General features: G+C 33.0%; 1 protein-coding gene across 2 annotated transcripts in view; it reads left to right on the top strand.

Annotated features, from left to right (window-relative positions):
• LOC149410688 (uncharacterized) overlaps positions 1 to 15492 on the top strand; it is a 115100-nt gene extending 99608 nt beyond the window's left edge. Inside the window, exons 11-18 of one of the 2 annotated variants that reach the window (XM_089648112.1) lie at positions 110 to 284; positions 1047 to 1229; positions 2092 to 2447; positions 8761 to 8950; positions 10626 to 10816; positions 11727 to 11810; positions 12557 to 12722; positions 13193 to 15492. In XM_089648112.1, coding sequence (XP_089504238.1) covers positions 110 to 284; positions 1047 to 1229; positions 2092 to 2447; positions 8761 to 8950; positions 10626 to 10816; positions 11727 to 11810; positions 12557 to 12722; positions 13193 to 14909 — 3062 coding nt within the window. In that variant the 3' untranslated portion in view covers positions 14910 to 15492. The remainder of the gene's footprint in view (positions 1 to 109; positions 285 to 1046; positions 1230 to 2091; positions 2448 to 8760; positions 8951 to 10625; positions 10817 to 11726; positions 11811 to 12556; positions 12723 to 13192) is intronic. The other variant, XM_089648114.1, reaches the window with a different exon arrangement.
• The last annotated feature ends 1657 nt before the right edge of the window (positions 15493 to 17149 follow it).

The following is a 17149-nucleotide window of genomic DNA, read 5'->3' as shown; positions in this document are numbered from 1 at the left end:
CATCCTTTATCTTGAATCCCATCCTTTATCTCCAATCCCATCCTTTATCTTCAACATTGCCGTAACAAGTCCCACGACATTGATATTCCTTAACATAATTTATTTCCAGTGTGCTACCTTCAATACGATACCTCTGCAAAACTTCTGCCGTCCTCCGTGCGCGCTGGTGCACGCCTGGGCACGGAGCACGCGTGCAAGCTGCTGTGTGCGGACAAACTGCGTGCAGGTCGGGGTGGGGGTGGTGACCCCTCTGCCCACTTTAGATGCATGAGCTTCAGTTACACGTTAGTGTTTTATTTATGATTTTTTAATTCCGATTTTTCGCCTAAATTATTTCAGGTCTTGAAATATCATGAAATGGTACGTCCAGTCAACACATCTCCATTACTGTTTAGATTTTGGCAAATAATGACACCGAATGTTCTTGGAGACAAAAAGTGGTACCTATCCGTTGTTTTACTTTAAGTCCGCACAAGAGGACTTGAGGAAAATAATTTAGGGCCAATGTCAGGAAACAAAGAGGCTGGCATAATATGAAAATCTCTTTATTAGGCACATCAGAAATATTTCGGGGTATAGCTACTAACGGTGGAGAATTGCGCTACTTACTAAAGCTTTGCAAAAAATATACTTATCAAGTAGAGAATTTATTGCCTGATCTGAAAGATGTGAAAAATAAATAAAAGCTGTGGTAAATCATGTTTTAAGCATCAAAATAATTCTTTCCATTTTTCGCAAAATGTTATTTATAAAAAAATGTACATACATTCATAATTTTTTAAATAAATCACACATATTTCGGACGCACACAGAAATCCATTACCATTTTCCTCCTTCCACAGTGTTTTGGCCTTTAATTGTCCTTTTAAAATGTAACATCGTTATGTGAGCAAACACGAACTAATGAATGATCCAACTGCGAAAGGTCTTCTTTTTGTTTTAATCTTGATAGAGTGATATTCTTTGTTTGTTTTACAAGTCTTAAAAAAGAGACAGATCTTCCTAAATAACCGATATAAATTAAAACCCTTTATTTCATACACCAGATCTGACCCAGACCTCCCTCCAAGCAAGGACAACTGTCTGCTATCAGACATTCAGTTGCGGGATCTACAACCAGGTCTGGACTACACTCCAGCCAGGACCCACTGGCTCTTCGCCTACGACACCTTCGACCCTGACTGTGGACCCGTTGGCGCACCGGGATTCGGTGCTGGTCTGCCGCCAAGGTAGGCTAATGATGCACATGTTGAAGAAGCTTCCTTTATCGTCCTTTCTGTAAGCCACTAAACTTTCCAATGGAAGGCCCATTTCTCATAAATAGAATAACCTATAAATTTTATATCTTATCTATCCAACTATCTTTATATTTATATCAAGTAGGATTTCTGTATTTGATTTCTGGGCGGCGTATGTTCAATTGTAATACAAATCTGCAATTTTATTCCAAGACTGATAAAATTTGGCACACTTAAACTTCAAAAGAAGGTGATGGTTACTGCCCAAATTAGATTTCTGGGTAAATGGACTTCAGTTTGTTTAGTGAATACAAATGACTTTACTACACCTAAAATTACTATATATAAATCCCGTCGACAAAAAGTTGACTTCGATGGAGAATTGTTTTGAAAAAGTGTTAAAAGTTCAATTTAAAAATATAAGGAAGAATCTAAAACGTTAAGTAATATAGCAATAACTACAGAAAATAATTTAAATTCTACAATAAAAATAAAGACGATCGATAACATCTACGACCTAGTTTTTGCGAGTTTTTTGTTTACCGATATTAATCCTTCAACATTCAAATACCTAAAATCATATGTCTAGTTTAGACATAAGATATGACAAATTAAAGGTCAGTAATAGTTGGCTTTTTTTGCAGGGCGCCTAAATAATTTTAATTGAATCTCTAATTTTGATCAAGTACCTTACCCAAGTATTTATAAAATTAATAATTATCAAAATGCAATAAATAAATTGTATATTACACCACTGAATATCTAGTGTCTAGTCGTCTAGTGCCTGCATACAGAAAATGATTTCGCAATCGAAATTTTTTACAGTTTCCGTATTTTTTTTTTTAAATTTCAGTTACGGACCTGACTCGTACCCCGAAAGACCACCGGGTGGCTACCATCAAGGTCCTGGCTCTAGACCTCTACCTCCAGGAGGACACTTGGGACCTAGCGGACCTCCAGGTCACTACCGACCCCAAATCCCTTCAATCCACCTGCGACCCGATGAGCCACCTGGCTATCCAAGGCCAGTGGATCCACCTGGATATCCGAGACCTCTGGACCCACCAGGTTACGGACCTCCGGGGCATTTGAGACCCGATAGACCATCCGGTCCTAGCGGCCCAGGGTATCCTGGACATCCGGGACCTAGTGGACCTTCTGGGATAGCTGGACCGGGCTATGATGGAAATAGACATTTTGAAACTGGAGGTGAGGATAACTGTTCAAATTATCCCTACGTGTTTTCAAAAACTTGGTAAATATTCGGAATCGCTGGACAAGGATTATATGAAATATTTTTAAATAAAACCTTCTGATTTACCTTAATTACTATAAAAGGAATCTGACTGCATTTGGGATATTTTTAATTTTAGCATTTTAATTTTTAATTCACTTTCGTTGTATGGGATGACAGCTGGAATGATTTCTGTTGATGACATTTTCTCTGGTAGTAGTAGCTAGAATACATACGAGTAGCTAGAATTCGAATCATTTCACAATGCAAATTCTAGTTAGGTACTGTTTTGGCCAAACTCGAAAAATAAAATATTTTTATGTTACTTAAAAAACTTCAATTATTTATATTTAGGTATTATTATAATTATTGTTGTATTTAACCTAAATTATAGTAACCTAACCTACAATAATCAAACCTAAACTAACCTAACCTAAATCCTAACCTAACCTATATCCTAACCTTACCCAACACACCTAACTTAACCGATAATAATCCAACCTAACCTAACCTATAATAATCTAACCTTACCTAACCTAACCTATATCCTAATAATAATCGAACCTAACCTATAATAATCGAACCTAATCTACAATAATCCAACCTAACCTAACCTAACCTATATCCTAATAATAATCCTACCTAACCTATAATAATCCAACCTAACCTATATCCTAATAATAATCCAACCTAACCTAACCTAACCTATATCCTAATAAGAATCCAACCTAACCTATAATAATCCAACCTAACCTAACTTAACCTATATCCTAATAATAATCCAACCTAACCTATAATAATAAGATCTTACAATAGTACCTTACACAGTATATACGCATCTTAATCGCTCCGAACTAACATTAAAAATATATGATTTTTAACCCATGAAATAGAAAGTAAAAAGTTTTTGCGGTGTTTGAAGTGTTTACAGTGAAGGATTTCAATTCAATTTAACTCAAAAGTGACTTGTGTACTGAGAAACATTAAAAAACATTTGTGATCCAATGATAAAGTAAAGTAACAATCAAAAAGTGACAGCTCAATGTATTTTACCAGCTACGATTAAAATTTGTCTTGCGAAATACATCAAATTCTATTGATATTAAATTAGCTAACAATAATTAAATTATCATACGAAGTGTTTTTGATTCAGTGAAATAGGACTCATCTTTCTAAAAAAAAATTAAAAAATTAACAGCAATCAATGAACACAACAATAAACAACTATTTTTATTTTCTTTGCTGCTCGGTTCCTATTATAATCTGATAAATCCACGCATCGCCTTGCGCCGTTCGTGGGTCAGTGGTATAAACAGCCGGACGAGTTTATGCAGACATCCCGGTGAAGTCGGATCGAATCCTACTGAAGCCCAAAGAAAAAGTTATTTTATAAATAAATTCGTACATTTTTATTTTTAAATTTAAAACATCCGATCATCGAACCTTTCTTCAAAATGAATAAGCAAAAGAAACCTCAAAAAAGGCGCCATCTAGCGACTCAGAAGAAGAAGACACAATGACTAATAAAATGATCAAATGCATTGAAAAAAAATTTAATGAATTAACCAGTCAACTTATGAAATCTTTTAATGAACAAATAAAAGAACTTAAGAAGTCCGTCGAATTTTGTTGTGAGAAACTAGACGAATATGAAGAAAAAAACAAAAGCAAAGAATTATTGATTAAACAACTTCAAGCAGAAAATAAAGAAATAAACTACATATTAATAAAATGGAGCAAAATGAAAAACAAAATAACGTCGAAATACAGGGTGTTCCTTTGAAGGAAAATGAAAATATCACAAAAGTATTTAATAATATATTGGATACACTCAAATGTGATAAAGAAACTATTAAAGTGGCAAATATTTTCAGAAGCAAAAATAAAAACCCGAACAAAAATCCTCCCATAGTAGTTTGTCTACAAAACAAAGATAGTAAAGACGTAATCATAACACATAAAAAGAAATATGGTATTTTATGTGCAAAAAACATAAATTTTGAAGAAAACAACACAATATATATTAACGAACAACTGACCCAATACAATAAACATCTACTTTACCTTGCTAAATCTTCAAGGCTTGGGTACAAATTTATTTGGGCAAAGAACGGAAAAATTTGGATGAGAAAAAATGAAAAATCTCCCATCATACAAATAAACAGCTCAGAAGACATCCCCTCCGAATAAATAATAATAACACCACATAGCAAACACCAATCAACCTTTAACATGGCTGAAGAAAACCATATACATGAAAATTATAAATGTACAAACCCAAATGAACTAAATCTACTTTTTAAAAATGTTAATTTCTCTATTTTAAATATGAATATTAGAAGTTTAAGGAAACACTTCGATGAGCTCTGTATCCTTATTAATAACCTAGATTTTTCTCCAAGCGTAATTGTTTTGACTGAAACACAAATGAAAGATGTTATTCAATATAACTTATCAGAATATACCACAATTTCCTCTGCCTGTAAGCATACTGGTCATGATGGAGTCACTGTCTTCTTTCATAATACTCTGAAAAATGTTGCCACTGAATTTATTGAATTTAAGTCAGCCAATGCAATAAAATTAACCTTTTTTCAAAACAACTATAAATATCACGTACTAGCCATATACAGATCCCCATCATTAAATGATTTTTTATTTGTAAAAGAACTAAAATCTTTTGTTAGAAATCTTGACAGAAACAATTTTACTTTTTCCATTTTGACAGGTGACATTAATATAAATATTAATGATAACAATATAAATGTAAATTGTCAAAATGAGTATCTAGATTGTTTATCAAGCTCTGGATATACGTCATATATTAGCTCACCAACTAGAGTAACCTTAAGTAACTCTGCATGTTTAGACCACATATTTGTCAAGTCGCACAAGGCGACCAATATTATCTCTTCAATTCTTGAAACTAATATCACAGATCATTACCCGACCTTTTATGGACACCATTTCAAAAATACACCTCTAAACCAAAATTCTGTAACTCTAGAAAAAGTAGACATTGATTATAAAACTCTAAACTCTTTACTTCAGTCAGAAAACTGGGAAAATGTAATATCAATAGAAAATCCACATTTAGCATTAGAGAATTTCTATAATACTCTTAGAGAGTATATTCTAAAAAGTGAAAGTAAAATAGTTGTCACTAACAGAAAATATAAAAAAATTAAACCTTGGATTACAGTTGGATTAATTATATCAATTAAACAAAGGGATAAATTATATCGAGAAATGATAAAATATCAAATGGATTGCCAAAATAATAATCTCAGAACAATGCCTTATCTGAAAACAAAATATCTAATGTACCGAAACTTACTAAATAGACTGATACGAAACTGCAAAAAGAAATACTATTGTTAACAAATTGAAAATGCTAAAAATAATACTAAAAAAACTTGGAATATTATAAATGAAATTGCCAACAAAAAAATTATGTCTTCAAATATTGTAAATGAGGTTAAAATAAATAATGAAATAATAACTAACAAATCGACCATTGCAGAATGTTTTAATAACTTCTTTACAAATATAGTAGACGAGGTACTTCAATCTTCCGGCATTAATGTTAATCATGATTATATGGAGACATCTCCTCAATTAGACTCTAATAACGATTCAATTAACTCAATAGAATATTTTTCTCCTATTACATTTAATGAAATTGAAAAATATATTGATAACCTAAAACCATCCAACTCTAAGGGAAATGATGGCCTATCATGTGATACATTAAAAAAAATAAAACAACATGTATTAACGCCATTACAACATATCTTTAATATATGCCTCAAAGATGGTCATTTTCCAGAACAGTTTAAAATCTCCACTATAATACCAATTCATAAATCTGGGGATACGCATAAATTAGACAATTACAGACCAATATCCCTTGTTTCAAACCTATCAAAAATATTCGAAAAATGCATCAAATTTAGAGTCATTGAACACTTAGAAAAATATAAAATTCTATCGAAAAACCAATACGGCTTTCGTAAAGATCTAAGCACTGAGGATGCCATATATGAATTGACAAAAAATATTTATACATCTATCGATAAAAAAAAGAAATGTCTTGCCATATTCCTAGATTTAAGAAAAGCTTTCGACACCGTTAATCATAATTTACTCATTAAAAAAATAACTCAACTGGGCTTCAAAAAACACACACTAAAATTACTATCAAACTATCTTAAAGACAGAACACAAAAAACAAAAATTGGGAATAATTATAGTTCAGAAACACAGATAAAAAACGGAGTTCCGCAGGGAACTGTTCTTGGCCCGATTTTATTCTTAATTTATATTAATGATTTATGTAATTTTGTAATCCCTGGTAAAATTGTTTCTTACGCCGATGACACGGCAATAATAGTGGATGGTAATAATTGGACAGAAACTTTTTCGAATGCAACTGTATGTATTTCACTTGTTTCAAAATGGTTAAAATACAACAAACTTGTCTTAAACTACAGCAAAACATTTTACTTACCTTTTTATAAAAACATCAAAAACAAACCAAAAGACAACTTTAAAATTAGAATCCATAATACAACTTGCAATCAAGAAATGTGCTTCCTGTGCAACGAACTCGCTAATGTCAAAAATATAAAATATTTAGGAGTATCAATAGATATTAATCTTAATTGGAAATCTCATATTAATCAAACCACTTCTAAACTAAGATATCTAACCTACATATTTTATAGACTCAAGGAAATTTTAAACGCTGAAAAATTGAAAATGATCTACTTCTCTCTGGTGCAATCTGCAATCACTTATGGCATAATAGGATGGGGTGGTGCACCTGATACTTTTATTAAGCCTCTACAAATAATTCAAAAGCACATAATTAAAGTCATATATAACAAAAATAAAACATTTTCGACCGACCTATTATACAAGGAATCTAAATTATTTAACATTCGTAAATTATTTATATTACAAACTATGAAATATCTATTTAAAAACAAAAACAATTTCAAAATAAATGAAAACAGAATGAGCAAAAGAACAAATAATATATTTTACACCCCCCAAACCAATACTAAATTAATGCAGACGCATAGCAGTTTCATTGGTCCTCGTACATTTAACCTTTTACCACTACAAACTCAAATGATAAACAAAAAGATAGAATATATTAAAGAGGTAAAATTATGGCTGATTGACGCAGATATTGAAACGCTTTTACTATAAATTTATTTATCCTTTCTACAACTCACTTGCTGAAACATTATAAATTATTGTACATAATGTTTTTCTCTTTACTTTTTATAATAACTATAAACAAAAAAAAAACTTTTTCTACTAATGTATATTATACTTTAGGTACTTGAAATATAGTAATCGTTTTATATTACCCACACTCAGGCAGTCAGTGCCTTAGTGGGTTTTCATTTCTTTTGTAAACTATTTGGTATTATATATTATGTTATTTTATATTATCTATTAATATGTATAATATGTGTAAAGAAATGAAAATAAATAAAGTTAAAAAAAAAAAATAAATAATAATCGAACCTAACCTACAATAATCCAACCTAACCTAACCTAACCTATAATAATCCAACCTAACCTAACCTAACCTATATCCTAATAATAATCCTACCTAACCTATAATAATCGAACCTAACCTATAATAATCCAACCTAACCTATAATATCCAATCTATCCTAACCTAACCTAAATCCTAATAATAAACCAACCTAACCTATAATAACCTCACCTTTTTTATTTTTTCTATTTTATAAAACATACCTAAATATCTTTATTTTATTTTTCGAGTTTGGCTAAAATAGTACCTACCTAGTATTTGCACATGGTAAAAAATATAGCCACTCGTATCAGGAATATCAACAAAAGAAAATTTTATCAACAGAAATCATTCCAGCTGTCATCCCATACAATGAAAGTGAATTTTCGATTTACTTAATTAAAAATTAAAATGTTAAAATTAAAAATATCCCAAATGCAGTCAGATTCCTTTTATAGTAATTAAGGTAAATCAGAAGGTTTTATTTAAAAATATTTCATTTAATCCTTGTCCAGCGATTCCGAATAATTACCAAAAACTTTATTTCAAATCTATTTGAATCTCCACTTTGTCCTAACAGATTATGTGCAATATAAACCTCATCTCCCAAGAGTGGTCACTGCATGAAGATACTGTGTACATTAAAACAACTATTTATTTTATTTTTTTGATTTTATTGACTTTATTAAATAATCTTCACTTCTGCTAAATCTGACTCTTCTTTCTACCCTAAGACCTAGGTCAGGACACTTGGTCCTACTTCACGGTGTCGGGCTGGCCCTGCAGGAAGGGATCCCGTTGCGCCCCCAACAAGATTGCCGGCTACTGGAGCTGCGAGCTGGAGGGCGGGGAGGTGGGCTCCTGGGACTACTGCTGCCACCCAGGACACCACTGCGGTCACTCAAGGGGGCTGGACTACCCATGGTTAGTAATTATCATCATCTTCATCTTATCCTGTTCGGTTCAATCCATTTCGACCAAGTGTGAATTACTGATTCCCCATTTCCCCAAGGTTCTTCAGAAGGGTTCTTCTTCTTCGTCACTATCCCACCTTCAAGGGTTACCTCTGGCCACTGTTCCACCGAGGATAGCTTGAAGGGTTTAAAGGATCACCCTCCTACCCACTGCTCACCATCTGTCATTGGGACTGGGGAATAGGACGTTTCTACGCCGCCGGTTCTTCGCCGCCAGTTCATCGCCGCCGTTTCTACGCCGGGACGGTTCTGCACTGGCCGTTTCTACGCCAGCCGATTCTACGCCGCATTCAAATTAAATTAACAATTACAATTAAACTTTATTGTTTAAACACATACCTACATACAGTCATAGAAAATAAAGTAGACAATACAAAAATTATCGAATCATTTAAAAAGTAGCATTAACATTTATTTTAATTTAAAAGAATAAAAGAATTTCCGAATGGAAATTTTGTACATGCAAGTTACAATCGCCAGGATTATCTTAATGACCCATTGACAAAGCAGGTAAGCATGACAAAGCAGGTAATCAGAAGTTTTAATCCGGGTTATCTTAATGATGTTATGGTTAGGTTAGGTTAGGTTAGGTTTTAACAATAAAGTTTAACTGTAATTGTTAATTTAATTTGAATGCGGCGTAGAATCGGCTGGCGTAGAAACGTCCTAGACCCTTGGGACTGCATGTAGCTTGACAGAAGATGTCGTTGTTGTGCTGCCATGGGAACGTCTTTATAATATTCAATTTATTGGAATAACTTTTTAAGGTTACAACCAAAACATGATATTTATTTATTGAAGAAGAAGATAATACTATTTAAGCTAACTTTCTACTAAGCTAAATAAAATTCTAGACTTCAATGAAAGTAAAAGGGTGTCCCATACAAAACAACACAGTGGCGGGTGCCCTCGACTGTCATATTCTCTCCTAATCTAATCTCTCCTATATTTTATTATCTGTCACTTTTATTTCTCGGCGGTCAAGGGGTAAGGCTCTCGACTAGCAATACGAGGGTAGCGGGTTAAAATCCCAGCGTGCGCCATAGAGCTACAATTAGAGGCGCTACTGCGTACTAATAAATAGCTCGTTGAAACTTGTTCCACTATGAACGCGAAAAGCGGTGCGCGTATGCCTAATTCGGTATCGGTTTTAGTTGGGAGAGTTGGAGGTCAGTTGGAGGTAAAAAAGTGAAACCTATTTTTTCGCTTCATTTATCATCTAAATATAATACATCAATGGCGTGCGCAAGTAAATTTTATTTATTTGGTTTGTATTATTTCACAATCGAATCATTTAAATAATATAAGGTATATTTGCGGCACGTTACATAGTAGAAGATACTGTTTACTATAGCCGTGAAATTTTGGTGACCAGATCTGATTAACCAGGTACTTCCCCGCCATCCTCTTCTGCATCTTTTTCTCCTCCCAATACCTTCAGCCTCACAACATTCCCATTTGAGATGCCATAGTTTCACTGGCTCCAGATGGTTGGGAGCAGTTAGAACTCTTGTGCGGTATACACATAAAAATAAATATAAAATTTCAGCTAAACCATCCATCAATATTGTGGCAATCGTATATCAATATGTACTAATAAAAATCTTACTACCATTTATTTACAGGTGCTATGTTGGGCTGTCCCGTGATCAATGGCGCCCCTGCAGTGAGGAGTACTATCCTTATGCCCACTCCAGGCCTTCTCCACCCCATCAAGGGGGCGGTGGAGGGCCATCCCCAGCAGACCGTAGACCCTGGGACAAGCCTCATGGGGGCGGCTATGAGCCGGGTTATAACGACAGGAACGACTCTCCTGGTAAGGCATTAGGAATATAATGTGTCACATGTGAAGGCGTACATGTATAATAAAGGCGATATATTCGTTACGCTTTGTCGTGGCGGAGTATCGAATTAAAATAACTACTGCCGAACCCTGAGTAAAGATGAGAATGAGCAAAATAAAAGAAGAATAATTATGAGATCTTTGGGATCATATAGATATGTAAATGTAAAGCTGGACACACACGACAGAGCCATTTGGCACCGATTTAGCCATTTTTTAGCATTTGATGAGCCAAACCGAGCCTGGTCATTTTGATACATGTCACCATCGAGTGAATAACTCGAACTTGTGAATAAGAATAAAGTTTGCATTCATAAAATAGGTAATATTTTCACAAACAAAGGTTTATTTAAAATTAATTTGTATGAAATAACATTGGCAGGTTCATACAATAGGTGTATATTTTTCTATCATCCCGAACTAAATCACGTCCGCTTGAAAAAGCCGTACTTACGACTCGAAGTCTGAATTCACACTAAACTGATTTTGGCCTGGAGATAGCACAGCTATTTGAAAAGCCATTGGTCGGAAATTTTCCGCATACGGCCGCATCATTATTTAAAAAAAAAGATGCTTTGGCTCTGATCTGATCTTTGGCTCATGTGTGTCCAGCTTTAGAGATCAAAGATTTTTAATTCAAACAATTTTGTGTTTAATCCTAGTTCTCAGTCTTCCCCTGTGATTTTATATAAGCTACGGCTCTTTCTTCTGCGTACATTACAAGAAATATGCCTCCGGCAGTGCTAATATCACAATTTAATGTAGCTGAATGCATAGATAACTTTTTCCATTGCGGTAATTTGGATTGCACTTGTTAAAATTCTTTATAGATAGTCAAGTTTTGGAAAGTAAATAGTATTATACAAATATTCTTCTTGACCAGGCCGACCACATTTAGGCGGTAGACCCTATCTTCCAGAGCCCAATAGAGGATTTTGGTCTCCCCATCGAGAATATGAAAGACCTGGTAAGTCAAAAATATAAAGGAAAAAAGCACTGGATTGTAGTGGCTCCTAGAAGATTAAAAAAACTAACCGCACAAAAATGCACTAGCCAGCAACTTATTAATCACTTGATAATATTTAGTATAATATGTGGAAGAATCTATTAATGCTGCATTTTAATTCAATTAACTTAAACTAAACAACGGAGATCAGGTAAATCTTTTTGATACACAGATTTGATATTTTTCAGCAAATTATATCCACAGTATAATTCGTATACTTACCAGATTTACATTTCATAAAATTATACTTGATTAACCCAACATTTTTCTTTTTATATTATGGCATGCACGGTCTAATGGCATGAATTCAACGATGAATTTTCTTAGCATAACAAAGATTGTCTCTGAAGAATTTAAATAAAAATTGATAAAAAAATACTCGCTGCTACAAAGTGTTTAGGCATTGAACGCTAGTTTCATGAACAAAATTGACACGTATTGAGTATCTTTCTATATTTCTGAAGATATCATTGGATAGCATAAGAAAAAAACAAGCAGGTTCTTAGGGAACTCAATAAATAGAAGATGTTTAATAATATGAGAATGATTGAAACACTTATAGAAAGATTGAAACACTTTTAGATTAAAATTATTGGGTCATTTTGCTGTTCCAATCCGATGTTGTTATTGTTTCTTCCTTTGATGAAACAGGAATAAAAATATCAAAACGGTCATTTTAAAATCAATAATAACTTAATCTTTTCTAGGCTATGTTCGAGTGCCTACGATCGAGAAGAACCACATCAGATTCCACCACAACAGCGGTCCAACAGGGTTTGACAGACCTCATTGGGTACCAGTCAGGGTCCCTGAAGACCACGATGGACCAGGGTTCCAGGACCCACCCAAACCAGGTGGCTTTGGAACTGCAAGGTACAACTTTTGTAATACGATTTTTCTAAGAGAATTTAATTCAAGGTGTTTCCTATGAGAAGCTTTTATTCGACCTCGTTGCAGAGATGATTGGCTTTAAGCTTTGATTTTAAAAATAAATTAAGAACTATCGTGAATATTTTTATTACTATTCAAATACAGAAGTCGATTCAGAGAATATTTCGTACATCCCTTTCTTGTTAAACTGTGAAAGATATCAATTAGTCATGGTGCGATAGAAATATTCTCAAACGTAAAGCTACTTTGATGGTCAGCGCCCAGTTTTTTGAAATTGTCAGATCTGAATAGCCTTTAACCAAACAAAACATTTCTCCTATTTGGCTCCAGGCATCGATATATTAATTGGTCGATGACTCCAAAAAATTGAGCCTCACGTACGGTATCACCTGAAAAAAAATAATCATTTGAATTTAAAAAAAAAATTAAAGTTATATTTTTATTTATTTTAGGTACTGGCCTGTTTCCTACCTTCACAAGAACGGCCCACCAAACTCAACGTACTACAACCATGATCAAGAAAGTGGAAGAAATAATAATAACGTCGGTTCTCGCGATAACTTTGATAGAAAACCAGACAACGCCAGAGGGGCCGACCGCAGAAAAGATGACAGAGTCGATACAAAACCTATTGAAGATAATAGAACTGAAAAGCCTGTGACCCCTTCACCATCTACAGATCCTACAGTGGAGGTACCAAGGAATGCTAGAGATAAAGAAAATGAGAAAAATAATACAGTTCAAAGCAGTATAAGTGATGATGGCATGGTCTTGATATCAAGCAGCAATTCTGCAAAAGGAACTCCCGATCCAATGGATAAACGAGGAAGAATTAAAGCTAGCATTAAGGATGATTCCATGGAGAACAAAAGTAAACTCGACGACAAACTAGAAAACTTCTCTGGTGAAACTATCGAAGTCTTTACCGTAGATGAACCGGTCAAAATAACAGACAAAGATGCTAAAGCAAACCTAGAGAGGTTATTGAAAGAAGAAAAGCAAATAGAAGAGATCGGCAAGTCTTTCAGAAGAAAGGATGACAGCAGAACAAGTGTGGTAGTAGAAAAGAGGTCCCAACATGATTACGGAATAAGGTCACAATATAAAGATAATTTCGATCCAGTTTTTGTACCAGTCAGTTTTCATAATACAAACAAGAAATCAGAAAAGATTGACGAGTACGATGATAAAGTAAAACTTGGACTACCAGATGATAGTTATAGTGATACTAGCTACAGAAACCATAGTGCAAGAAGTGACAGAAGGTTCCTTTCTGACGACACCTATTCAAGAAATCACAATTCTCGCAATAATCACAATAACTCTTTCGACAGAAGGTCAGTTCCCGATACGTATACAGAAAGAACTTATACTACAGTTGATAGATTTGATTCTAATCGTAACGGCAGAAGGAGTTTCACAGCTCCTGATCAATTCGACTATGAAATTAAGAGACACATTTCAACTGCTGCTATAGATACAAATGAGGACAGAAGAGGTGGATCAAGAAATGCCAAGTTTCTTAAAAGTCCGGAAATTATAAACACGCAGACTGCAACCACAGAAAAATCGATGCAATCTGTGGTAAACAACGGCCAAGTATTTTACGAAGTATCACCAGAAGTAGTTGATGATAAAATACCTTTCGGTCGGATAGAAAAAGTTGAGTTAAAAGATCGCGCCGTGAATGTAAGAGTACCTGACAGAGACGAAGATTCAAAATATGGAGGCTTCGAACCAATTTCAAAACCAAATATCAACCACAATGAAAGGCTTTCAGATCTTACGGCGGGAGAATCGGGACATCATAGAAACGGCAGAGATGATTTTGGAAAAACCTATCATAATAATGACTTATTCAAAGATTATAATCCAGCATCAAGATCAGGAATTAGAAATTATCCTAAAACCAGTGGTAATTTTGCCGTGGATTTTGTTGAAGCAACAACGCAGTCAAATTACAACAAAATTTTAACATCGACGACACAATTTGGTGCTCGGACAGGCAAAGTAAAAAAGGTTGAACTACCGTTTCCTGTTCGGAACTCAAGTAGGATAGTCAAGAGAGGAAGAAGGAACTTTAGGTTAAGTTATAATCCTACCGTGGTAAGGAAAAGGCTTTTGGAAAAACAACGGTTGAGAGAATCAGAAGAATTAGGACTACAATGATATTTAAAAATGCCACTAGTATTTTAAAAATTACAAAAACATAATAGAAGAGGTTTTGAAGTACAATGACTAAAGTAATAAAAACTTTAATGTATTTAGCAGCCTGGTCAATTTAAAATAGTGGATTTTGATGAAAATTTCCAGGTTTTATTTCTGACTTTTGAACTGTTGTATTTTGTCTTTCATTGTTGTATTTTGTCTAACAGAAACAACATTCTCTTATAAAAAATTTTCATGATATTTTATTTGTAAAATTGATATTATGATAAACGTGATATTATTTAAAATTAAATTAGTATTAAAAATGGAAATTATAATAATTAGACAAAATAATATGTAGATGTATTTTATTTATTAAGGTGGTTATTCAACTATTATGGTTATAAAAATAAGTCTTAAAAACAAATCCAGAAAAAAGATTATCAATAACGTTAAGCTTTTGATTCGGTATGACGGTAAAAAAATTAATGGGGTTTTTCAATGGGGCAAGATGTATATTTGTAGGTACAAGGTTCAAGAATAGATTAGACATGTTATAATATTGTAACATGTTCAATGGAACACTGCCAGTTATATAAACTATATGATTAATTTTATAATTTTATAATAAAATGTATTTTATGATAATTTAACTCTGTCTCTTTATTTAAGGTATATCTGATTTGGGCGAAAGGTTAGATCTTTAACTACCGCATTTCGCAAATTGAAGAATCATTCCTAATATTCTATTTAGTTTGATTATTCTCAATGGTCCAAACGACTAATTAGCAAATAATATCACTGAAGAAGATAATACTAATAAACCTAAACGAAACATGAACAAGAACAAGATACAGAAAAACAAAAAGATTACGATCACAACTAGGAATCGCATCCAGGATATCTTCTCTTACCGGGACAATATATATACTATGTATACGTATACTCAATGATAAAATACGAAATAGTTTTTTGGGGAAACTCAGTAAACGCCAAAGATGTTTTTATCACCCAAAAGAGGTGATACGAAAAATTACAAACTCTGATCACCGGGATGTAGACCAATTTTTAAAAATCTCAAACTTCTGACAGTGACTGACATATTATATATAATGGAGTTATGTCTGTTAGTTCGATCATCTCCAGAAAAGTTCCCACAAAGAAACTCAACACATAAACACGCTACAAGGTTCACAGAAAACTTATTAATCCCGAAAGCAAATAGTAAAACTATATTTCAAAAAGCACCACGCTACATGGCCATAAGTATATAACAACCTTCCATGTAGCATCAAACAAATAACCCACATACTTAAATTTAAATCATCACTAAAAAAATTCTTTTAAACAAATGTCACTACACCTTAAATGAATACCTTACATAGATTAAATACCTTTTTTTTATTTATTTATATACATTTATTAACATTTAATTGTTGGGTTATGTAATATAATGTGTATTTGTTGGGTTAGCTGAAAGAAAAAGGATGAAACCTATAAGCTATACCCTTTGAACTCTGTATTTTTATGCAGTAAATATTTTTGAATTTTGACAGGCGTCATAAACCACAATCTAGCCATTTCTCTGTGTCACGTTTCATTTTGATTTATAAGTATTGTCTTCTTCTTCAATGATTTATCACATTGATTGGTATAGCCTTCAAAATAAGTGAAAGAAAAAGTTGTTCCTGAATTAGCAAATTGTTCAATCGCCATTTTAAAACTAAAAATTTAGTTGGATAAACGGTAATTTATTACTTTATTAAAAAATACTTAAATTAACGTGACGTTTACCTTTATGAAACCACCTTCATCTTAAACACCTATTATAATGTTTCATTGAAATAAAGAAAGATAATTGCTAATTGACAAAATTCGTGCATTCATGAAACTTTTTGTCATTATTATACTGCCAATAAAAAGTATGTTCATGAATGTTGTTAATATTTTACCTCTACTAGTAAAATGTGCAAAATAAATGACAAAATTAATACCAAAATAAATGACCGAATAAATGTTTAAATATTTAACAAAATAAATTACAAAATAAATGAAAAATAAATGACAGAATTAATGACAGAATAAATTACCAAATAAAGAACTGAATAAATGACAAAATAAATGATCAAATAAAGGACTAATTAAATTACCAAATTAACGAAAAAAAAATAACAAAATAAATTATCAAATAAAGGACCAAATATATGTGTTATAAATTAGGATCCTTTTAATTAAACTCCGTTATTTTTTAGAGCAAACTG

The sequence above is a fragment of the Hesperophylax consimilis genome, chromosome 27 (assembly GCF_061612785.1).
Source record: "Hesperophylax consimilis isolate HC1 chromosome 27, BYU_Hcon_1.0, whole genome shotgun sequence".
Lineage (NCBI taxonomy): Eukaryota > Metazoa > Arthropoda > Insecta > Trichoptera > Limnephilidae > Hesperophylax > Hesperophylax consimilis.
Note: the sequence above shows the minus strand (reverse complement) of the source record. Positions and strands in the feature narration are given on the sequence as shown.